Source organism: Rhineura floridana, chromosome 4 (assembly GCF_030035675.1).
Source record: "Rhineura floridana isolate rRhiFlo1 chromosome 4, rRhiFlo1.hap2, whole genome shotgun sequence".
NCBI classification, from domain to species: Eukaryota; Metazoa; Chordata; class Lepidosauria; order Squamata; family Rhineuridae; genus Rhineura; species Rhineura floridana.
In genome coordinates, this window is record NC_084483.1 from 23,356,536 (window position 1) to 23,380,343 (window position 23,808).

At 41.9% G+C, this 23,808-nt stretch overlaps 1 protein-coding gene across 2 annotated transcripts; it reads right to left on the reverse strand.

Annotated features, from left to right (window-relative positions):
- Window positions 1-1,839: 1,839 nt before the first annotated feature.
- On the reverse strand, window positions 1,840-15,021 carry NT5C1B (5'-nucleotidase, cytosolic IB). 2 transcript variants are annotated; one of them, XM_061622648.1, is made up of 6 exons: window positions 14,573-15,021; window positions 13,972-14,139; window positions 9,938-10,067; window positions 8,004-8,126; window positions 4,361-4,545; window positions 1,840-3,141 (listed from the first exon to the last, which is right to left on the reverse strand). In XM_061622648.1, the coding sequence occupies exons 1-6, from the start codon at window positions 14,735-14,737 to the stop codon at window positions 2,779-2,781; spliced, it is 1,134 nt and encodes a 377-aa protein (XP_061478632.1). In that variant the 5' UTR covers window positions 14,738-15,021; the 3' UTR covers window positions 1,840-2,778. The 2 variants fall into 2 exon arrangements, with proteins under 2 accessions (XP_061478632.1, XP_061478631.1); XM_061622647.1 differs by lacking the exon at window positions 14,573-15,021 and adding an exon at window positions 14,315-14,513.
- Window positions 15,022-23,808: the final 8,787 nt, after the last annotated feature.

Sequence of the window (23,808 nt, forward strand, 5' to 3'; positions counted from 1 at the left end):
CATCCCTACTCTTGGTTTAAATTTCCCTTTCGTTTCTCTAATCTTTTGGAATAGGGCTCTTGTTCTTCCCTTTTTGTTGTCCTCTTCTATTTCTATACAGTAACTATTGTAATAGTTCTTTGTCCTTATGTACTAGTCGCTGTATTGTTGCATTTAGGGTTCTGACCGTGTTTCTATCTCCTTTTGTTTTTGCTTTCCTTCTCTCTTTAACCATTTGAAGAGTTTCTTCAGTCATCCATTGGGGTCTTTCTCTCTTTTTAACTACAGGTATTGTCTTTTTGCATTCTTCTCTGATAACGTCTCTGACTTCACTCCATAGTTCTTCTGGTTCTCTGTCAACTAAGTTTAAAGCCTCAAACCTGTTCCTTATTTGATCTTTATATTCTTCTGGGATGTTATTTAAATTGTATTTTGGCGTTATGATTGCTTTGTTGGTCTTCTTTAGCTTTACTCTGATTTTCGATATGACCAGTTCATGATCTGTACCACAGTCTGCTCCTGGTCTTGTTTTTGCGGAAAGTATGGAACTTCTTCACCTTCTGCTACCAATTATATAATCAATTTGATTCCTATATTGACCATTGGTGATGTCCACATGTATAGTCGTCTTTTCGGTTGTTCAAAAAATGTGTTCACAAGAAACAAATTATTGGCTTCACAGAATTCAATAAGTCTTTCACCTGCTTTAAATGTATGGTGTGTATACAGCCTTTTAATGCCTTCCACTTTAAAATCCAGTCGTGATATGATTATTTTACTCTTGAGTACTGCTGTGTTCATAATATTGTGTTGTTTGCTGCTCTATGCTCTCATTGAGAGAAATGACAGGATAAAAGTATGAGAAAATATTTGCTACCGTTAGATCTGTAAAAACAAAAATCTCCCTATCCCTCCAGTATTTGGGGAGATAACCATAGGTGTTAGAAGAAACAGACAATAATATTACTATTGTGAGCTCACAAAATAGGCACGTTAGATGTAATGGCATGGCCAATTCAAGATATTTTTTTTTAACAAATAAAAAGTAATCTAGGTGTTCCATTTATTATAATCGTAATACTCTGTGTTATTCCCCATCTGTCTCTTGGCACTTTCAAAATTAGTGCTTGAAAAACTGAGGAATTTGGTTCTCAAGCATATGGTAGCATGCCAGCCAAATAAGCATAACTCCACCAGTATTAAACAATGATTCAGTACATACACAATCACAGTGTGCACATAAGTGTGTAGGAAAATAGTACTGCACTAATGCTTAACACTGAAAGGTGCCCTCCTCTTTCTTGTGTATCAGCAATAGGTTTTATAGGATTCTACCACGGTTATACTATGCACTTTTAGTTGTGATTAAGTCCCATAGACCTCAGTGGGACTTTGCCTTTCTGACTGAACTACATGACACCAGAAAATAAAATTATATTACTTTCTACTCTAGGAAGGTACATTGGGACGTTGTATTCAGGCATGTGTACAGTTTGAGCACAGACTTTTAAGACGGTACAGAGAAGAAAATGATTCAAACAAGGACACAGAGGAATGGTTCTCATGGAACAATTCATACCTGACAATCTGAAAAATGATTTTGTTATGTAATCCCAGTTAATGCATTTTGTCAATCTAATTCAGTGATAGCACAGTGGTTACACAAACTAAATAAGCCATTTAAAAGTATTTAGAAATACTGGCCTCGAAGTCCCATATCTATGTAAGGATATAATGATTGCTGCATTCATTCCAACAACAAACTAAAAATATGCATAGTTTACTTCTGCTGGAGAACTGTTCAGAAGTTCAAGAACGCTTCTTTAACAGACTCTAAAATAAATAGAAAAAAGCTGATGGTCTCCAGAACCAGCTTTTATTAAAATGGACATGTAGTTTCAAAAGAGGGGTAAAGGTAAAGGTGTACCCGCACTTGTAGTGCGAGTCGTTTCCGACTCTTAGGGTGACATCTTGCAATGTTTACTAGGCAGACCGTATATATGGGGTGGGACTGCCAGTTCCTTCCCCGGCCTTTCTTTACCCCCCCAGCATATGCCGGGTACTCATTTTACCGACCACGGATGGATGGAATGCTGAGTGGACCTCGACCCCTTTTACTGGAGATTCGACTTCCTCCTTCCGTTGGAATCGAACTCCGGCCATGAGCACAGCTTTGGCTGCGTTACTGCCGCTTACCACTCTGCACCACGGAGGATCATCAAAAGAGAGAAGGTATCTTTTAAATCACAAGATCAGCAACTGATATTTACTAATTGGTGGTTCTAAACAATGCACTGGGAAGCTATTCAGAGTTACTGAATAAAAGGAGTGCCATTTGCATCTCAATCCAATAAATGGAATCATTATTGATTTTATTCTGGATTACATTCTAATGACTTGGATCCTGCAGATTCAACTGTATGTGCACAGGGGACAACAGCTTGTATCCAATAAAGCAGTAACACATACAAAACCTCATACTTCCATGGCTTGCATGCAGTTTGTGCAGAGCAATATGTGCAGTGTTGTGCTATTTCTGTGGTCCTGCAGAAAAGAACAAACAGTACAATCCTAATATTTTCCAATACTACAAAGCCCAAGTTAGAAAGGTCAACTGAAACTAATCTATTTAGGAGTATATATTTAATTTTTCCCAAAAAATATGTATAGTAAAAAATATATGTAATCTAAAAATAGATCAGGAAACTGGAGGTCACACTTAAATATAAATTTTGATAAAAGTTCAAGTATGGAAATTTCAGACTTAACAGCACATCCAAGGCTAAGTTAAAAAAGCAACTAATTTTTGGTAGGGCTGTCTTTCAGTTTGGACTTGTGGTACTTCTGCCCTATGCCATAAGGCACATGTGCAGCAATCGTACCCAGCTGCCGCGCTCCCTCTATGTGAAACATCTGATCGTCAAAGAAAATGTGAGGTCTGATTTTTGCCAAGACTGGTCCCTTGGGTGCCCCTGCAAGGAAAAGGGCTTCATCAATCTGCACTCCCCAGCTGCGGAGAGTCTTCAGCACTCTGGCTCCAGAACTAGCAGCACTTCTAGCTGTCACCAAATAAGTTCTGATTGGCGAATCTAACCGTTCGTTCTTTGCATAGAACTTCTTCTGAAGTCTTCCAAGGTCTTCCAAGAAACCTTTCAAAGGACCCTAAAGGCACAAAATATCAGAAACACATTTAGCATATGGAGTCTGGTGATTCAGAAGAGAACTGTGAGGGCTGTAAAATGTACAAAAGCGGAAGAAAACTTTTAACTAGAGAAAAGGTGCATAAGCTGAATCAGACAACTTGTCCATCTAGTTCAGTATTATCTGACCTGACTAGCAGAGGCTCTCCAAGGTTTCAGGCATGCATTGCAAACAGGAATCTTTCCCAGCCACATCTGGAGATGCTAGAGAACAAACCTAGGACTTTTGCATGCAAATCATGTGCTCTGCCACTGAGCTACAACCCTTCCCTTGAGCAGAGTGTTCTCATACTTAATACAATTAATTTCCTTTAACTCATTATTTTTACCCATCCCTGTTTCAACAATTTGGGGTGAGTTACAACAATTTAAACACAACATGTTGTATAAAATACTCGTAAGATACATAATAGACAACACCTAAAGTTAAGCATCATAGAGCCTCACCCATGTTTAAAGAAAGAAGCAGAGTGACTGTACACCACCACTCAACATTCAATACATTGAAGCTGTAAGGGCTGCAATGCACACACAGATACCCTTGCAGGCCAAAGTTATTATTAACTTCAATGGAGGGGGCCAAATCCATTGAACAAAGGGATATATACAAAAACTATCCAGTGAAAATGAACAGAGTGCAGAAGCTTTGTCTGAATACTGGACCATCTCTGGATCCAGACAATTTATCTACAGTAAGGATGGGGAACCTCTGCGCCCCCCCATGTTGTTGAAGAACAGTGTCTGTCACCCCGACCACTGGCCATGTTGCTGGGGCTGGTGGGAACTGGAGTCCAGCAACACCTAGAAGGCCTCAGGTTCCCTATCCCCGCCGTACACAGCATGAGGGCAAGCAGCAGCAGGTTTAAACTACAAGATGCAGTTAACATTAAACAGAAGAGAAAACATTAGAGAAAACGTGCTCCATATAAGACATTTCTCATGTCTCCTTTGGAGACTGAACATGTGGTTGTATTTGCCAGGGTATCCTGCCTTTTCAAGACAGGAATTTACAATTCTGCTTCTTTTTTAAAGAACCTGTTTCTGATCTGAAAATCTTCCACAGATGTTTCAACACTTGTTAATGCTTCCAATAACTGATGAAGTAAAATTATACCACTGTTGAGCATGGGAGCATTTATCATGAGAATAGCAAAGAAAAATGCAAACGTTGACCACCATACCTGTGCCAGAGGCTTATTCTCATTTAACTTCTCGTGCTCAAAAAACCTATCCAGGCCATGTTCTTTCACAATTATTTCAGACTCGTCAGAAAACAGAACGGCATCCCCATCAAAGGCCACTCGGAGCTGCTTGTCATCATAAGGGACATTTTTGTTCCCAGTAAACAATGTGGCAGCAGCAATTCCTGCAAAAAGATTTCAGAAAGGATGAAGCCTGTACTGGTATCTTATAGAAGATGAGGGCCATCATTACTCTTAACAGTGTAATAATTGCTAATATCCTAGTGGTAATTTATGGAATTATGTGTTTTGATGTATTTTCTGACTAAACCACTGCCTTCCTACAACAACTAAGGCTCCATTCCTAAACACACCAGGGAATAAGCCCCACTGAACACAATGTTCTGAATATAAACATGCATCGGATTGTGCTGTAAGGCTGCAATTGTTTGCACAATTGCATAGGAGTAAGCCCCACTGGACATAGGTTTGGGAGACATGCATTTCTTACATCCAATCAAATCTACCTACTACATGGCCATATTTTCATCATTTCTGATTAAGAACTGTGTGTAACTTAAAAACTTTCATTTTCTTAAACCCACAGGTATTGGTCCAGTGAAAGGTAATACCTTACCATTATATTTCTACAGATGTCTGTAGAATTCTTTGGATGAAAGCCCAGAAGGACAGTCTTGTACTGGTAGACTTGAAATGTGTACTTAGTATAAGACCACTCTTTATGTCAGCCCACGACCTGGGGCTCCATTATCCCTGAGCCTATAGGAATATTGTCTTTATACTGATTCTCTCTTGCATATCTGGGGAACAGGGTTTGGGCCTCTGAACTTAAATTGATTCTAATTTCCTGCCCTTTGATGCTCTTCATTATTTTCCTTTGTGGCATAACCTCACATAGATTCTGATTGCAGGCTGTTTTCAAGTTTGTACATATTCTGCTATCCTCAATTCCAAATTCTGCAATCAGACTAAATTAGGCAAACAGGATGCTTTTTCATACCTCTGTATTTTGTGCACAATTGCAGAGGTTGCCAAGCTTTTGGGGCCAGAGGTTGCCAAGCTTTTAGAAATCTTTAAAAAGTGCCATGGACACCACCAGTCACACAATGCTGCCATGGGGTCGTGGTGTAACACAAACTGGCTGCCATATCTAAAAACAGTAGAATGATACAGGCATGCCCCCCATCATCAAAAAGAGGAGTGCCAGGATCTCTTCTCGATCGTCCCAGAGTGCAGGACACGGAATAATGGGCTCAAGTTGCAGGAAGCCAGATTTCGACTGGACATCAGGAAAAGCTTCCTGTTAGAGCCATACGACAATGGAACCTATTATCTAGAGAGGTAGTGGGCTCTCCAACACTGAAGGCATTCAAGAGGCAGCTGGATAGCCATCTGTCGGGAATGCTTTGATTTGGATTCCTGCATTGAGCAGGGGGTTGGACCTGATGGCCTTATAGGTCCCTTCCAACTCTACTATTCTATGATTCTGTGATTCTACTCTATGATAACCACCGCTGTACTTGTTCCACGACAATCCCTTTGCACCTCTTCTCTGTTCAGAATGGATGAAGTCTGATCTTGTCATCCACTGAAATGTTCAGAGTAAGAGATCCTAAGCAAGTGCAAACAGGAACTGAGCAGGAAGAGCTTTCTCTCATGCACTGAGCATTTTTTAGAGAATATTTACTGACACCTTTTGTGGGCACCATAGGAGGTATTGGTAGACACAGTGGCATCAGTGGGTTACACACTGGCAACCCCTGTTGTTCTTTCGACAACTTCAAGTTTTGATAGAACTAATAATGACCCAAGCATTCAAAGCCCCTCTTAAACCTCCTTAAGGAAATGTGTGTAACTTGGAGGGAAAAGTAAAAGCTCCTCATTCACTTTTTGATTGGGCTATACTGACCACAACAACCCTGTGCTAAGCTTTACATCTGTGATAGAGAAATGCTTTTGGATACATTAGCTATCAATTATATTTACCCCTAGATGTCCTGAGAGCAGGCTGGTACAGTCACATTCCAGGAAACTGTAAAAGGTGTATTAGGGATTCTATTTCATGCCTATTATCCCTTCAATTCCTTCATGCTTCCTTCCTAAGCATCAGACAAACTATTCAGTAAGTGGCACCATCCTCTGTGGATAAGCACCAATCTTGTTTCCTGATCTCATCTGTGTCCAGTAATTAACACACCTACCTGGAAGGACATCTTCAAAACCCTCTTCTCCATTGGCTATTCACACATCTACAAGTGGCATTCAACCCCCCTTCCTGCAAACCTGATTGGTCAAGGACCCCAAAAGAATTCTGTCCACCAACAAATTTTGAAGAGGGTTGTTTGTGCCAATCCTGGGAAAACTGATGTTCCTTAGAGGGATGCAAGGATCTTGCCTTTTAACATACTAATCTGTTAAGCCTTGATTGATTCTGCAAAGCTAATAGCCACGTTGAGTCAAAACAAACATGAGGAACATTTTTTTATCTTCATTTGCTTTCCCAAGCTCCCTGTTCTACTGAAGCCTTTATTTTTGTTTTCAAATATAAGTATCTTTTTTGCTGGTGTTTAAGATAGATGGTAATTCTACAGCTCAAATGTACTCCATGTGCCTAAATGTTCCTTAAAACTAATGAACTAAAAAGGAATGGATGTGAGGGAGGGTGGAAAAATCCAATGCCCAGAAACAATGTCAGCCACAGACTTGCCATTATAGAATATTCTCCTTAGCAACTTCTCAGAAAGGTATTCTTTATCTTGGAATTAAGTGGTTGATATGGAGTGGTAGCAGATACCCATCTCCAATAAGGAATCCTGAGAAAGTGATTTACTCAAACCATACAGGTATGTGTGGATGTAAGTGTATTTACTTGTGTAAATAAAACAAGTGGCAGACTCAGTTAATCAATACTTAGATAACTACAGGGACCGCCAACATGGTGACAATAAAGGCCTTTCTTGGTGGCCCTCATGTTTTTTCCTTTTCAATGACAGGTACTTCCTTTGCCTGTGGAGGGGCTTTTATGAATGTGCGGTGGCTGGGTTGCTCAAGCATGCTGTGAGTGTGTGATTAAGAGAGATGCACTTCAGTAGAGAAAGGGAGAGATGTATTTATAGTGTGTATAGGTGTGTGTGTGAGAAAGGGGGGAGAAGGGGTTGGAATGTATGAATGTGTGTCTGTGTCCATATATATATATATATATATATGAGTGAGTGTGGTGTGGCTGCCTTGTGAATTGTTCCTGGTACAGGAGGCTCCCTGTTACTAGACAGCAACAGCATCAGTATGTGTGCGTAATATCAATAGTTTGCGACCTCCACAAATGGGACCAGCAGGACACAGTTGACTTTCCATGGCAAGCATGAGATTGTTTAGGAAGGTGGGGGGGGGAATGGAGGACAGGACAGCAATGACTACTCTCTCTAATTTTGTATTATGCCATGTCCCCACAGCAGTCATGCTTTGTTATTCCGCACCCGCTATGGCAGCCATTTTGTAACTGGTGCCTACAGCACTTTCTGAAAATTCAAATTGTGCCCCTGCCCCCAAAAGACTGGCGACCCCTGGACACTCGTATATACATGCACACTTTCTTAAAGCAAAGGAAGAAACCCATGCAAACCTGCTTCTATGGCTTCTTGGACTTTTTCAGAATCAGCAGAAAGATACAGATTCGTAAGGTATGCTTTTAGGTAGCCGATAGGAGTCTTTCCTCCAGTCATACAGAACCTTTCGATTAGAAGACCTGGATTGGTTTAAAAAAAAGTTTCAGACCCAGTTGATGCACAGACACACATGGTTTGTTACAATACAACTATGTTGCAGTTGTGTTTTCATTTGGAAGGAAAACGGGGGACTAGCTTAAATGAGAGATACTTTCAATCCAGTGTGAATTTGCTATCACCTCAACACAGCTGCATAAATCTGGAAGGGATCAGCTCAACACAACTATGCAGGAGAGCAACACTGCAGTTATGGTTTTGTGTGGACAGACTCAACCTCATGAAGTTTTGTTGTAAACTGCTACATACAATTACTACAATTAAAAATCCATACAGAATGAGCATTTAATTCTGTCCCAGCGACAAAAGCTATTTGTTACATTTGGCTTCTCCCCAATCTGTACAGTTGAGCACAGATAGCTATATCTTGATAGTGGCCAGACTGGCCTGGGATTGTGAGTTCCCATGTGAGTTCCCATTTGACAACAACTCCTGTGTAGCAACCCCTACCACCATGCTCCATTCCACCCTGTTGTTAACCCTTCCATGAGAGTCCTCTCTTTTTCCACTAAGACAATCTCCTGCTAAGTGATAGCATTAGGACAGGTGTGGGGAACTTTTGGCCCTACAGATGTTGCCATTGGCCATACTTGCTGGGACTGATGGGAGTTGTAGTTCAGAAACATCTGGGGTGCCAAAGGGTCCCCATACCTGCTGCATTAGGATAACAATCTGTCTTTGTTTTTAACAGTCTTGGTCCTTTAAAAACAAATAGGGATAGGTAAGTGAAAACCACAATCCACAAACAAAACCCATAGCCTGGCTAGTCAGAAACAAGCTAGCTGGTTATCTGAGCTCAGGGATGTAAGAACTTCCATCAGCCTCAGCCAGCATGGCCAATGGACAGAGATGATGGGACCTGTAGTTCACCCAACGTCTTGAACAGCCACAGGTTCCTCACCCCAGGTAATATGTCCTAACTCTGAACCCCCATAATAATGTTATTTACATTAATTAATCCCCCCCACCATTTTCCACTCCACCTATGACCTCCATGCTCCTCCTCTCACAATTCTGCCTTTGTAGTTTTCATTTGCACTGCTTCCTGATCCAGCCATTTATCAAGGTCAGGATGAGGGACACTGGACATATGACAAAGACGTGAATGGGATAGCAGAGGAAAAGATAGGAGAGAAGATGCGGAGTGAGAGTGAAACCATGCTGTATTTTAGCCAGCGTACCAGATGTTTAATCAGACTATTAATCTGTGGTACCTCCTAAGCCTCTGCCACTGGAGTTATGATGGCATCTTACATCTGGCAAGTAAACCTTGTCAGGCATAACTATACACACACAATCTAGGGTTGCACTACTCTCTGTTGGATTCCAGAAACACAAATCCACAAACCCAGCTCCCTTTGGATTTGTGTTGACAGGCATTGGTGCACAGCAGTATGACAATGTGGCAGCGGGGATACAGAAGCCCACCCCATGACAAATCTGAAACAGTCAGGTTTTTAAAAAAAAATATTCAGGTTGAATTTTTGGAGTACAGCATGGTGGCTTGGGTGTAACTTCTAAGCAAGGAATAAATTGAACTCCACAGAACAATTCTATGCAAGATAATGTATGTGAAAGTAAAAGTTCCATTATACCAAGTGAAACTGATGCAAGCAAGTCCTGTCCCCGCAAATATATTCTAACGCTAAAGGAAATGCAGCATATAAGTAGCCTTGTAAATATTGGTTATATGCTGTATATAGATATCAAATAAAAATAGAAGATGTAGCAGTAGCACAGCCAGATGTACAGAAATGTATAGTTCCAGACTCACCATAATGATTAATGCTGTTGATAAGTCTCACCCCTACTTGGGCATGATTATTAGTCATGAGCACAATATCAAACAGCTCTTCTTCATCCGGATACAGCTCACGAAGTCGGGCATTCACCTGCTCCACTGCCTGTGGGTGGCAAACCTATTTGTAACTGGTGCCAACAGCACTTTCTGAAAATTCAAATTGTGTCCCCACCCCCAAAAGACTGGGGACCCCTGGACACTCGTATATACATGCACACTTTCTTAAAGCAAAGAAAGAAACCCATGCAAACCTGCTTCTATGGCTTCTTGGACTTTTTCAGAATCAGCAGAAAGATACAGATTCGTAAGGTATGCTTTTAGGTAGCATGTGCTAGCTGACTGAGCTGAGATCTAATCAGGGCATGTGAGACTCCGCCTAGAACAGCCTATTCCAACCACTGTGCCTCCAGATGTTGTTGGACTACAATTCCCATCTTTCCTGACCATTGGCAATGCCGGCTGAGGCTGATGGGAGTTGTGGTCCAACAACATCTGGAGGCACACTGGTTGGGAAAGGCTGGCCTAGAAGAAGAACACACCTGCCAGCTCAACTTACATAGTTTGTTCTACTAATTCTATTCCTTGACCTGTCATGGAGTTTGCTAGTTCTTGCTGCAAAAGGATCAAACCCAACTCCACCTTTTAATACTTAAAAAATGTACATTCTGCAGTTCACAGATTTTCAGTCTGGACACCTATGATTACAGATTTATTGTAACTTAGCTATCATATAGCGGCATATCAGCATACCCAAGGCTCTTCGACTTGGCATCTATTGTGTAGGGGGCAGGCAGAGAAAGAGAATCCTTCCCAGCAGACCCAGTTACTAAGCAGAATACTGTAAACACTACTGCATGGAAATGTGAAAGACATGAAGGGAACAGAAGGGTTTACACACTACAGAGAACTTTACAAAGCTGCCTATCTTGCTTTTTAAAAGAGTTAGGAATATAGAATGCTGCCTTATACAGCCTCAGACCACTGGTCCATCTGGCTCAGTATTGTCTATGCAGCAGCTCTCAAGATTTCAGAAGAGATGCCAGGGACTGACCTTGGGACCTTCTGCATGCAAAAGAGACGCTCTTCCACTGAGCTAAAAAACCTTCCATTAAAAGCTGCAAGTTCCTTTCGTGCATTGTGTGCTAAACTGCTTTGAAAACTTTTTGACCTTTAGCCCTTTCTCAACCCAATGAACTACTGCAAACTGAATTGTCTTTTCTTCCTTCTCCTTGGTATCATCAGGCATTACGACAAGCATCATAATATTACAACACACACACAACTCGACATAAACACATTGTGAATTTCCTTGCTACTGCAAGCAACAGTTAGCAAAGTTGATTGCGCTAGAGAAAACTTGCGGCACAATGATTTCCTGTCAATTGTTTTGCAGTAGTAGACATTAGAGGGTGAGGGAGGAGCATGCGTGCTCCACCAGGGCTGTGGAGTCGGAGAGTCAGAAGCAATTTTGGGTGGAGTCGGAGTCGGTAGAAATGTACTGACTCCGACTTCAAAATAAAATTAATATTTTAATATTAATATTAATACATTAATATACATTTGCCATTTATGAAGGAGTCGGAGTCAGACAGTAGAAAAATTAATATACATTTGCCATTTATGAAGGAGTCGGAGTTGGAGTCGGACAGTAGAGAAATAGAGGAGTCGAAGTCGAAGGTTTGACATACCAACTCCACAGCCCTGTGCTCCACGTCTGAGCCCAGCCATGCCGGTCATTGGTTTGTAGGAGCTAGAGAGAAGTGGGCAGGCAGCGAGCAAGAGTTACAACAAAAGAACACAAAGAATGAAAGAGATTTCCCCTCTCAGTCAAGGAACTAGAACAGACAATTTAGATGTGCTGGTCAATTGCCTGTTCTAGTCCCTGATCCATTTGAGTTTGGCCCCTCACTTTCCTGTCACCATCCATTTCCTGCACACAAATGCCTCCTTTTCACATGATTGTGGGGTCCTTTTTTAAGTGAATATTCTTAATCAGTGCTGAATTTGTGCACGTAAACCCATATATTACCCCAATAAATCAGACACATCAACATAAAAAAGGAAAGGGGGGAAAGAGATGGGTTTGAGATGGGTTCTAACATATTAATGGAATCAGGCAAAGGGTCATAGCTCAGTGGCACAGCATGTGCTTTGCATGCAAAAGGTCTCAGTCTCAATCTCTGGCATCTCCAGGTATAGCCAGGAAAGATTCCGGTTTGAAACGTCTGGAAAACCACTGGCAACTGGAGAGCACCATACTGTCTATCCTTGGTAAATGGGAATGCCTGTACCTCTAACAAGGATTCACAGAAGAAATCCAGGGCAGACCTAAATAGTGTCTGGCCATGGAATGTGGTGCAGCTTATGCCATGCTCTTGCACAATGGTCTCAGCAGACCACAGGAAAGCATGCCAGGCTGGACAAAGTCCTACAGACATAAGACAAATAAACAAAAACATAAATAGGAAAACACTGCTATAGAAGCAGTATCTTTAGAAGGGATTTTGAGAGACCTAAACAAGAAGACCACTTTGAATTACAACACCAACTGGCCATCTAGCTCTGGCAAATAGTGAACTAGAGCTACTCTGGCCCTATCACACATCTTTGAAAGTTACTACACAGTTGATGGTGTCTTAAAACATCATTAAGCTACAAAGTATGGCTGATAGGAGAAATAGCATAAATTGATGCATACATCTTGAGAGCAACCCTTATGCTTGAAATCTCACTCTCTGCTTGCTTTCCATCCAGCCTAGCAAGCCCAATGTTTAATGAAAAGCAGGAAGCCATAAACTGAGCATCAGAAAATGCACCAGTTTTCAAGGAAAGGAAATCCAATTATTCAAGGATGGAGTGGATGAGCACGGGTGGAATACTTTTACAAGTGTAAGTCACAGATTCTAGCCTATAGTCTATGTTTATTTATTATATGCATATTCCACCTCGCCTCCAAGGAGCTCAGGGTGGGTTACAAGTTCCCTCCCTTTTTACCCTCTCAGCCACTCTGTGAACAAGATTACTTGTTTAAATTGCTAATACCATTTAAAATTGTTAATAGATTTATACCTTGTGGACCAAAACTTGAGGATGCTGCAGAGTTTTCCATGCAGGCACAAGTGCAAAAAATGCACTAAGCAGGATTTTGGACCCAAGGCCCACAGAGTTCTTGAACAATAAATGAGGATTTCAAAACTACTGGACAAGGAACTTAAATGTGCATTTTTTGAATTTGTTTTTTAATATAACACATTTTTGGATTGAAATATTGTGATATATTCAAGGACTGCTGAAATGCATGAAGCTTAACTCCTAAGTATACATTTACTTTTTAAACAATCTAGGTCATGTCAGTTTATGTTGATTCTGCTTGGAAGGGGAGCTCAGTCTTTCAATGCTGGTGTCCCGTCCCCCACAAGGCAGTTTGAAAAAGGGAATCACTGCTTACAGTGCGCGCACACACATCTCATTTTCACCTCCAGTGATTGGCTTCTGCAGGGTTTAGGATAGTTTCAGAAGTATACAAAATCAGAGACGATGGGGGGCGGGGAAGAGAGAAGTGTTTCTGTGTGCACTCTGGGAACCAACATTCACTTTCAGTTTCCTACAAGCATTGCCTGTCTCTCGCCCTAGCTTGTTTGAATAGCGTGAGCCTAGTCATTTAAAAGAGATTCACCAGAGTATACCAAAAACCCTATCTCAGTGTGCTCCTTTAATACTCCAGCCCCTCACTTACAAGTGGCCTGGAGCTCCCAGCATCCTCTTTAGTGCTGTTGGTTTCACGGAAGTTTCCTTCCCGTCACAGCAGCCAGGGAGCCATCTTTCAGTGCCTTGCTCTGGCTGTTAGTGCATCTGGCAGTAGGCTTATGTAACATCCAGCCGACCTGCTTTCGGCAGAGGCAGGGGAAAGGAGAGGAAGACCGGGGGAAGACTGTGCCTCTGGGAGACTGCGAATGACAAGAAAAAGCTCCCACGGAAGAGAACTTCCTCTGAGGAAGTTCCTTTACCTTCACCAAGGCAAAAGCTGGTCCAGGCTTCAGGGTGACATTTTCATTTGCCTCTTGATACTCCACATACTTTTCCACGCCATGCTCTTCGTAGATTCTCCTCTCTTCCGCCATGTCAAAGAGAGCCCGGGAGGAAACAGCAATGGTGATGGCATTCTGGGGCTTGGGCTGCGGGAGAGAAAGAGGGAAATAACGAAGAGAAGACGGCGAATATACAAATAAATGGAATAGTCAGGAGGACCTGAAGGTGTAGAAATGGCAGCGTGGGAGAAGGGGAAGCGCGCGCGTTTGTGTGTGAGAGCGTGACAGTCTACATGAAAAACAGCAAGAGGCGTATAGTCACTGGAAGGCAGGGAGGAGGAGGAGAAGCAGCGAAGAGAAGCCGGGGCAGCCATTCAGGGCAGAGGAGGAAGGGATCGCTTGCGCCGTTTGCTCGACCCCTCGAAAGCAAGGGAAGGGCTTTGCAATCCTCTGCACGCTTCCTTAGGAGCCGAGCCCCTTGGAAGTCCATGCGACTTCTTGCTTCCGAGTGAAATTGCGTTAAGTGCGCTGCGCTTTTGTGTTTGTGTAAACCAGCCCCGCCCTCGCCCTCCACACTCACAGGTCGGGGTCTTTTAGTCGAGGAGAGGCTCTCGTAGGCTGCCTTCGCCGCTTCCCAGTCCTGCTCAGCAACGGCCACTTCCTCTTCGGAAAGGTCCATTTTGCCGCCGGAGGAGCTGGGCTGGTCCTTGCTAGGCTGCTCTTTGTCTGGGCTGCAGCCGTTCATGGCTCGATTCGGGCAGCGGGACCTCTACGGCGCAGAGCCAGACAAAAGGGTACCCCCAAGCGGCGAGGTTAAAGTTCTAGGTATGCCGCCCCGCCTGCTCCGGCTAAAGAGGGAAATGACATGCCCAGCCCTGCCTCAGGCATTGCAGTTTCGGCACGTCCGTTGATGCTTCTCTCCGCCACACCCTTTGCCCTCAGTCAGACATGGGAAGAAAGAGAGAAGAGAGAATGAATGGAATGGAATGAAATGAAATGAAATGAAACCGGGTTGTGCATTGCAGCTGCAATCCTGTGCGTTTTCACCTGGGGGGAGGAGTAAATCCTGTTGAACAGGCAGGACTGCAATCCTATGAAGAGTGAGGCGCGCCTCTCATTGATTTCAATGGGCGTTGAGGCTCGCTTAACTCTGTATGGGCAGCACTGAGATTAAGGCTGAAATTCCAGACTACTCAGACATAAACTCCATTGGGTTCAATGCGACAGACTCCCAGGTAAGTGTGTATTGCAATCACTTGGAAGTCAGTAAGATTGAACCCAATATAACTTACTTCTGAGTAGACATGTATTGGATTGCAGCCTAAGACAGAGATGTAGTCATCTAGGGTCTGAGGATCTTAGACCCCTTGCCTTTTTATGATTATGATTGCAACCAGGTCCTTACGTCTCCAATGCCCTAGGAGTTTATCAGCATGAAAGGAGTGTGTTAGCCACTAAAAAGAATCCTCCAACACATTTCCTTGTCCTTTCCTGTTCATTGGAGCCAATCAGAGTAAAGGAGGGTGAGCCAGCCACTGAGAAGACTCTTCTCAGTAGCTAACACTCTTTTCATGATGATTGGCTCCTAGGAATGCCTACTGTGGGAAGAAGGTGCAGAGCAAGGGGATGTGGCTGTGAGGGGGCATGGTGTGACTATTGTGAAAGGACCTTGCACTTCTGAATTTGTCACTCCATTACTGCGAATGAGGAAGGTGATAACCTGGTCTGGTTGTGAGAAGAGTGGCAGGTGGGGGATGGCTGAAAGCAAACGGAGATTGGTGGGGCACTGCCTCGTTTGCCCTAATGGACCAGCTTCTGTTGTCTCCAAGTAAGCAGTAGAGCAGGAGTGGGGGAACTTTGTTTAATTTAAGGGTCGCATTCTCTTTTGGGTAAGGGGGGGCATATGGTGGGAAAGGCCAGAGGTAAAAGCAGGTAGAGCAATGGATGTAAATATTACTTTTGTACCATAGGCTAGTTTCTACATGCATTCACACTCTTTTCTTTATCTTTCATCCAGACAAATGAGGCATCATCAGAATTCAAAGACACATCTCAGCCAGGCAAAAAGGAGAGTGCAATGTAGGGCTGACTTGCGGCCTGGAGAGTTCCAGACAGACAGGCCTGAAAGGCCACATTTGGCCCCCAGGCCTGAGGTCTCCTGCCTCTAGCACAGAAGGTTGCTGCTGCTGCTGCTGCCGCCATTACTTACTCTTTATTATGTCATCAATGTGCATTTTAAAGAGTAACATCTGAAACACCAGTACCTGCCCCAAGGAGCTGACAATCTAAATGGCATTTCTCCTGAGCAGACAATTTTTTTAAAAAATAAAATGATTTGCTTTCTTAATTTGGAATAGTTTCTTGTTGTTTTCCAAATAGAAAAAGTAGATTGATGAAGTTTATGTCAGACACAGCATTCAGGATTATAGGATCAATAGAAACTGCTAATAGGAACTACATATATCCCTAGAGAGCAGGCAAAGTTAGGCTCAACTACAGTGGTGACTCAGAGCGCCCCTTAATTTTCTCCAGTATAGGTGAAAATGCTATGCTTGTAGTTTACCAGTGTAAACCTATACATGCTTACTCAGAAATATGTCCCACTGATTTAGTGGGACCTGTATCTAGAATATGTAGGATTGTATTAAGTTCCACTAAAGATAAAACTTGTCCACTTCTAAGGCCGGATAATTTGGCCTCATTGACAGAGATCCTGAAAGCAGGTGTAATGTGTGATTTCCCCTCCTTATTCCCCACATTCCATATAGCGCGCACCAGCAAATCTGTGCAATATATCCAAGTCTTCCCCATACACATAATCATGTGTTATAATTATGGGAAATTTGCTAATGATCAAGAAAGATAGATACTCTGGCCTAACTGATTCATGAATTTGGCTGTTAGTACTCACAGAAGAAATCCATGATGGTGGCTGGCCCTGAACATTGGTTCACACTTTTCTATGCTTGCTGTGTACACATCATGAAATGTGAAGTAGTGATGAATCTTTGTAAAAACATAGGAATTTGCCAGTGAGCCCTGAATAGCTGCAGCTCTCTTGCACAAGCCCAATGTATGTTTACAACTGTCTCTCCACTTCACATACTTCTAAGAAATTAACTCCTGTCCATACCAGTCTAGAAATGACAGTCACTTACTATAAAGTATGAATTTGCACTTCAGCATTCCAGCAAATCGCACCAGGTTTCAGTTTCAATCTACACATACATGGTGAGCATTATTAAATGAATGTCATGATTTACTGCTGCAATCTATGCACACTCACTATATGTTAAGTCCCATTGAAATCAGTGGGACTTAACTTCCAAGCAAACATGCATAGGATTGTGTGGTAAGTTTTTTAATGGCATGTTATACTCAGGATTAATACTCTTTTGTTCATTTTATTCTCTGGTGAGGATATTTATTTCCTAGAATAAAGTGCTTTTCAAACTGGGACAGGATCTCTTCATTAGCGCCACCATCTGTAGTGGAAGATTAAGGTTTTTTGTTTTTAAATGTAGGCCTTTCAAAACTTTTCAGACTAATTCATGAGCAGGAGAGGGGCATTTCCTGAACATTTTTAATGTGATGTATTATCTCCAAATCAGCTACCTTCTCTGATTACAAGAGTGGTTCATTTCCCCTCATTATTCTCAGTCTTAATGCAGTTAGTGATTTCAGACTAACGACAATAACTGATTTGGTAAATCAATCCACAATCTTAGTTATATGCAGCCCTTTATTCAATATCCAGGCCTTTCCAGATAATTAGTGCAATAAGCTCACAGTTGTTACTGATTTATTGCCGACAGTCTACACGGCTTTCCTATACATCAATTGCAGGGATATTACTTTTGTCCAAACCTTTAAACCATAGTGCTTTGCCACTTGCAAACTTTGGTTTCCGCCCAGTTGCTGTGTGGTTATGGTTGCACAAATATCATGAGTACCTATTAGTTATCGCCTATGAGTTGCAGCCAGTCTTACATTTCCATGAATGGAAGGGTTCCTTTAGTTCACAGAAGGGCTTGAGATCCAGTGGAACCTCCTTCTGGAGAAAGTAGGAGGGAGAGTAATTTGCACCATTTCCCTTTCCACCCCTAGTGCTACCTTCCACACTGTTCCAGAGGGTCACTGAACCCTCAAGAGTGTATGTTTGATAACGGGGCTGCAGGGGGAAGAAGGAATTGGCAAACATCACCTTTGCCTCCAGTTAGTGGAGTTGTACTACCACAAGTCTGACCCTACGTAGTTTGAAATTATGGCACAGCTCTTCCTGCTAGGGATGGGAGAAATTAAATTAAGTTCGCATATAAAGCCAAATCTATCAAATTCACACTTCCCAAAGCAAAATGGGGACTGAAACACTGCCATTCTTCAAAATTCACACTTATCCACATTTTTTGGTGCAGTTCTCCAACCACCCAGCATATATTAGGGGAAAGTGTGCATAAAAATGAAAGTATTTGTTAGAACATAAAAATGCATTATAATTAGGAGAAAGTGCTTGCACAAATGTGTACATTAGTCAAAACTGCATACAAAATGTGTTTGTTAGGAGAAGTTCACACTAAAATACTGGAGAATTTTCATGAGGATTTTTAAAAAAAACACACCATGCAAATTGCTGCAGAAATGTGGAGAACTGAATTAAAGACTAGAAAAATGAGAAACGCGGAAGACTCAAAAGGACAGATCTTTCTATCCCTGCTTCCTGCTCACTATGCCTGCCCTAGTACCAGTGCAAATATAGGAATGTTTACTCTGAAGTAAGCCACATTGTTTTCAATGGACTTCCTCTCAAGTAAGTGCATACTGGATTGTAGCCTCAGTGAACTTTCATTCTTTGTTTTCTAAAATGTTCACTGGAACTGCCAGAAGTGCTTATGTCCAGTGCCTGATTTTTTTAAAAGCTGAAGAAGCATTATAGCTATTTTATGACCCTAGCTCAGGGATGTGGAACCTCTGTCTGGGCGTCAGAACTCTCCTCAGGCTACACTTCCTCTCTCCAGACCACAGCCCTCTTTGGCCCTGCTTCGCACCCTAAACATATTTGCCTGGCTGGAAAGTGTCCTTGAACTCTGATGCCTCTTCTTTGTCTGGATGGAAGATAGAGAGGGGTGTCTGTAGAAACTAGCCTACTGTACAAAAGTAAAATTTACAGCCAGTGGACTCATGAACATCCAGTGAAGCTGAATGATGGAAGATTCAGGACAGACAAAAGAAAGTACTTCTTCACACAGCACATAGTTAAACTATGGAATTCACTCTCACAGGAGGCAGTGATGGCCATCAGCTTGGATGGATTTAAAAGAGGATTAGACAAATTCATGGAGGAAAAGGTTATCAGCAGCTACTAGCCATGATGGGTATGCTTTGCCTCCATAGGTGGAGGCAGTGTGTGGCTGGAAACCACAGGAGAAGAGAGTGCTCTTTGCACTCAGGTCTTGCTTGCAGATTTCAGGTCTTGCAACTGGGCACTGTGAGAATAGGAGGCTGGAGTAGATGGGCCATTGGCCTGATCCAGCAGGCTCATTTTTCTCCACACTTTTGCCTTTAGCTCCACCCACCACTGGTATGTGGCCCCCAGAAGGCTGCCCAGAAGGGAATGCGGCCCTTGGTTCTCCACTCTTGTCCTAGCTGTTTCAGTAATTTTACTCTTCTCTGGTATCAAGCTCTCTGCTGTGCAAAGCTAACCTTACTTTGTTTAAAAAGAATTCCAAAAGCAGCATGCCTATCTGTGGAGAATAAAATGCCATTCTCTAAACATCTAGTGTACCTGGCACAATGGCCTAGCTTTCCCATTTCATAGTAATCTACCTGTCGGCTGGGCTGAAATTCCCTTCTGATAGGTCTTGCCTAACGGGTAGATTGGAAATCTCTTCCAGTTCATACCTTTTACTTCTACCTTCCTGGATTGTTAAAATGTGCCAATGGTCTATCTCCCAGGAGCTCCGTTGCCTAAGTGTTGGAAACGACAGGGACAGAGAAAAGTTTTAAACAAACAAACTGAATTTAAGTCTGAAGAAATAATGACACTTGCACAACAGTCCAGAAGGAATTCTGAAGTGGAACTTTGATGGTAACATTACACAGACGATATAAATGGCAAGTAATATTATCGCAATTACTGTCATTATCAGGTGGCCCAAAGCCAAAAGGAATCATGTCATCCTCTGTCCATGTCTTTGAAGAAAAGCATTTGGCTGTCCCTGAGTTGCTGCAATTGGTTTCTGTCTTATCTAATATTTATTTGAATAAATTAAGAACAGGGAGTCAGTCCATTTGCTGTGTCTAAACAAAAACCCCAAAGATCTAAATATGGAGTGTTAACAGTTTGGAGGTGCCCCTGGAACCAAACACATCCTTTGTAGTGGTGATGAGGATGACTAATGGTAAGAATTGTCACCAAAAAACTCTGATTGGATGGTGATGCATTGCCACTACAGTCTCTCATCAATTTGTTTGCAAGGGCCAATTCCTGTAGCCAAACAGGAGTGGCAAATACAGGGTCAAGAAGATCTGGGTGAATGTTGTATATGGTCCAGGAACTACAGGATGGCTTCACTGACTGTCCAGTTTATCACCCAAGCCGCATAAACTACACACAACCACACCTAACTTAGTTTCAAGATGGCATGGTAAATTGATTTGCAAGCTGGGCATATGGTGAAATAATTACTTAACCCCATGTTGGGCTCACTCTGGATCCCCACAGCCCATACACTTCACCTGCAAATTTGGTAATCTGAATTGTCCCTGAAATACTGCTCATTGTGACTGAGCATACTTCCAGGTAAGGGCTAATCCACATGGCCTGGAAAGCGAGCTGACATGTCAAGTGGATAAATATGTGTGGCCGTGAGGTGAATCAATTTTGCAATTTCATTACTATGTGAACCCATGCTCCAGTTTTTCAGTGATGATTTTTCATGCCACCTTTGTGCTAGGCCAATCAGTTTTTTAGAAGTGAACTGACCAGTCAAATACAGCTGAATCCTGGTAAAAAATGATGAGACACTTTGTAACATTAATTTACTATAGACAGTTTTTGTTTTTTGGTAAAAAATGAGGTGCTGGTACTCATATCTTGATAAAAGTGCCATGGGTATCAGCACAAATGGAGTACCATCACACACACACAAAGCACTGCATATAGCACAGTAATCAAGAGAGACTTTATAACAATTAACATCTTCTACATTTACAGAATTGAATTATTGAATATACTTTAAACATGAATTAATGTAAAACAAAATAAAACACATACAGAAAAAACAGAAGTGATATAAACAAAAAAGTGAACTGTACCTCAAAGATGCTAGAAAGGATGAATGTTTATTATTAGATTTGCATAATTTAACAATAAACATCCTTTCCAGCATCTCTGAGATACACTTTGCTTCTTTGTTTACAAAATATTAAAATGAAATCTCTAAAACAATGAGCGTATTAATTATACAGTCACTAGAGTGGCTGTATTCTATAGCCAGCGGGGATTTTTCACACTCCGCTATGTTAAATTGAAAATACCTCCCATGCCATTCTGATCCTTCCCATAAGCTCATTTCAAAACAAAACCTTACAAAACGTATAGTCCTGAACTCAGAAACGCTTGCTTAACAACCCTTTAAATTTTAATGGTGATACACAAAACAGAGAGAATTGAGAGTTCAAAGTGTAAAAAGAGAGAGAGAGAAAACAGACCCCTTTTGGACTTTTTTCTGTCAGAGTTTCGGTCCAGTGTATCTAAAGGAGCGCCTCCAGCATCACCAAGTATGCTGCCTGACGAGATCAGCCTCCCAAGACCTTCTCTCGGTCCCACCAGTTAAAACAGCTAGACTGGTGCGGACCAGAGAGAGGGCATTCTCGGTTGTGGCCCCCACCCTCTGGAACTCTCTGCCATACGATCTACGCCATGTCCCTTCCTTGGTAGGTTTCCGTAAAGGACTAAAAACATGGCTATTTCAGCGGGCATATAGAACCCCTGGTTAATTTTAGTTTTATAGTGTACAGATGGGGGTAAACTGAATATGTTATAATTGTATTTATATGTGTATTTTATAACTGTATTTTAAAATTAATTATGTACGCTGCCTAGAGTGGCTGTTCACTCAGCCAGATAGGCTGCCTAAAAATAAAATTTTATTATTATATTATTATTCACAGAGTACCTGTAACCCTATTCCTGACATTGCCCCATACTCTGACCTTCATCTTCTGCAGTTTAAAAGTTACAAAAATGCCTGGCTGATTTTTAATTTAAGAAATTTTGGCTTGAACTCAATGATAATGTTGGGCATTCTCAGTAGAAACCAACTGTCAGTGTTCTAAAAGCCAGACTCTCAGCTGCTTAGCTTGGCTAATCAGGGGGCCACACCCACACCAGATTTTGATTTCACTTGAGACAGTCACGGCTTCCCCCACAGAATCCTGGGAAGTGTAGTTTATGAAGGGTGCTGAGAGGAGATTCCTATTCCCTGGACAGAGCTGCAGTGGCCAGAGTGGTTTAACAGTGCTCTGATTGAAGGTCTGTGAGGCTTCCCTGCCCATGGTCAGTTTTACCTATCCTAGCCATGATTGCACAGGAGTAAATCCCATTGAACTCAATAGCATGCAAATGATCAGACCTGCCTTTTGCCTCCTTCCCCTCTCCTCTCCCTTTCTCCTCCCTTCTTCCTCTTCTCCCCTCTTCTTCCTCCTCCCCTGCCATCTCCAGGCTTCCCCCCCCGGTCAGTTTTACCTATCCTAAGCATGATTGCATGGGAGTAAATCCCACTGAACTCATTAAGCATGCAAATGATCGAACCTACCCTCCTCCCCCACCCTGCCTGCTCTCCTCCTCCACTCCCCATCCTCTGTGGTTAGTTTCACCTAAGCATGATTGCAAGGAGTTAGTCCCACTGAACTCAATAAGCATGCAAATCCATTCTCAGCAAACTTGCACAGAATCCCATTTCTTACACACACACCCGGACTAAAAAGCAGGGAAATTCACTAATAGGCAAAAAAAAAAACTTGTGGTTTAAGAATGTACCTATAGTAAATAGATATTTCTATCAAACTTGAAAAAGCATGGAAATTTGGCAGCTATAGTGAATGCACCTGTTGGCTATAGGTACAGTCTTAAACCGCAAGGGTTTTTTTTTTTGCCTATTAGTGAATAATATTAGACTTCTAGATGGTAGACTGAACAATGGAATGCTCTTCACACAGAAATGTGCCTGATACCTACAGTACTATTTTTTCAGCACCATCTATCTTCCAGAAATTAAAATTTAATCATGCGTTAGCCTGCTGTATGTTTTTAACATCCACCTCACTTTTCTGTTACTATGGTTTTGTAGCATATTTTTGGTGTTTTAATTATATAAATGTATGATTTATCCTTGTTCACTGCCCTGGAATGTCTTGGATGAAGTGTGGTATACAAATGTTTTACTTAATTATATAGCCATGGCATGGTCATGGCTGTATGCTATAAACATTCCATCTTGTTAAATTGAAAATACACACACACAAACCATTCTGGTGCTTCATATAGCCACAATTCAAAACAAAAACTTACAAATCTTATAGTGCTGGACTAAGAATCGCTTGCTATACAAGCCTGAAAGTTTTCATGGTAATACAAACAAAAACAAAAAACAAAAATCCACAGAGAACTGACAGGTTAAAATGAGAAAAGGGAGTAAAAAATTCAAGGAGCCTGGCGGACGTTTTTACTGAAATAGTGTGACCATTTGTTGAAATTCATTAAAAAGTCAGACGTATTCCTACAGTACCTGTACTCTTATCCCTGAGGTTGCCCCA